We start from the raw sequence: 1,902 nt of genomic DNA, 5'->3' as shown, positions 1-1,902 counted from the left end.
AATAAACATATTTCGAGCCATTATTTTCAAATCGAATTCGTAAAAAAAAATATTAATATTTTTTAGTTTCAAATAGAACTCGAACTCAAATATATTTAATTTCGAACTCAAAAATATTTAATTTGAATTGAATTTCTAATTTTTTTTTTCTTATTCGACTCAATCCAATTCAATCACACTCTTATAACACTAACGATATCATTTTTTCATTATCACCTACAACGCATATCATATATTTATATAATTTTGAATAATTACAATAATAAAGGGTACTAGTAATATTTTTCCTTTACCACTTGGCAAACCATGAAAATAGTTTGAAATTCTGATTTCATTGTTGGTCATGTAAATTTACAATTTAGTATTTTTTTTTCACGGGAGTGCTATTTGGAAACTGGAAAATTGGTTAAATACATTTGAGTTTGTGGTTTTATTAAAAAAAAAGTTGATCGATGTTAAAAAAAATATATGTGTTTCATGAAAAAAAAGAAAGTAAAATTAAAATATGAAAACATATAATATAAATAATAAATAAATAACTAAAAGCATAAACATAAAATGTAAATCACAGCCCATGTCATCAATTCACGTGACACCATTTCAACGCATTTAACTCAGTCGATCATCACAGCCTGTACGCAAATCTCAAACGTCCATTCCCTCTCACAATTTTAATTTTTAACTGGAAGTGAGCTTTAATTTTATCATATTATTATTTTAAATTAAAAAAACATTATTTTATTGATATATTCAGATTATTATTAAAACCCTCGTAATAATTTTGTCGATAAGTTCTTCAGACAGATTTCTTTCACTGTATAAAGCTGACCCCTTTCGTCTGTTTGCTTTTTCTCTCTTAATCCCAACTTCAATGGCAACCGAGGAGCTCGGCAAACCACCGTCGCTACCTTCATACCCGCAGGTGAAAGTATCGAGTTTTGCACTCAGACTTTTACTTCTTAGTTTTCTAAATTTCCTTTCCCTTCCTACTTGTAATAAATTTGTTTAATTTTTTGTTTTTGTTTTTGGAAGAATATTGGCGATTTTAAATGTTTGTAAAGAACCCCATTTTTTTCGATTTTTCTTGGAACCCTCATTTTGTGTGTTTTGATTGTTTCTTTATTTAGTCATGTCTTGAAAATGGTGCTCAACTTTTTACGGAAAAGGAGAACCTTTACTTTGTATCAAGTTTGAGTGTTTGTGACGATTTCAAGTTTTTGACCCTTCTGTTGGTACTACTTTGGTTTGTGTTCTTTTGGAACCAAAAAATTGTTCAGAGACGGAGATATTGCTAACTTTAGGGATTTTGATTTTCATCTTCTCAGATGATTACGGAAGCATTGGATGCGATGCAACAAGGAGGAGCAAACAAATCATCTATAACGAAATTCATGGAGTCAAAATACGGAGAAATGCCAGCTGGGCATGCTAATTTGCTATCCGATCACCTGAACAGAATGAAAGACAATGGGGAGCTTCTACTGATCAAGAACAACTACATCAAGGCGGGCCCTGATGCCCCTCCCAAACGTGGTCGTGGCAGGCCTTCGAAGCCGAAAGATCCTTTACCCGAGGGTGTTGTCCCTGCTCCTCCTCGACCACGGGGCCGCCCAAGAAAAGATCCCAATGCACCTCCTGTCCCCAAGAAACCAAAGCTTCCACCAGGCCCACCAAGCCTTTCCAAGTCTGGAAAACCAAGGGGGCGACCGAGAAAGGTGAATCCAGAGCTGATGCAGAATGGTGTAGAGGCTTGAGGTAATTTGCAGGTGTAGTGTTGGTGGTTGACTTGTTCTGGTTCTTTAACTATAGATGCTTATGCACTTCAATAGCTGTTTTAATTGGACGATGGCTTTAGATTTCCATGTTTATGTGTTGTGTATTTGGCTATGGTTAGTGTACATC

At 34.4% G+C, this 1,902-nt stretch overlaps 1 protein-coding gene across 1 annotated transcript; it reads left to right on the top strand.

The window, feature by feature from the left end:
- Positions 1-777: 777 nt before the first annotated feature.
- LOC140966940 (HMG-Y-related protein A-like) lies at positions 778-1,896 on the top strand. Its single transcript, XM_073427257.1, has 2 exons — positions 778-922; positions 1,326-1,896. Exons 1-2 carry the CDS (start codon positions 872-874, stop codon positions 1,752-1,754), a joined length of 480 nt encoding a protein of 159 aa, XP_073283358.1. The 5' UTR covers positions 778-871; the 3' UTR covers positions 1,755-1,896.
- The last annotated feature ends 6 nt before the right edge of the window (positions 1,897-1,902 follow it).

Source organism: Primulina huaijiensis, unplaced genomic scaffold, assembly GCF_012295235.1.
Source record: "Primulina huaijiensis isolate GDHJ02 unplaced genomic scaffold, ASM1229523v2 scaffold208296, whole genome shotgun sequence".
NCBI lineage: Eukaryota > Viridiplantae > Streptophyta > Magnoliopsida > Lamiales > Gesneriaceae > Primulina > Primulina huaijiensis.
This window is presented reverse-complemented; position numbering and strand designations above follow the sequence as displayed.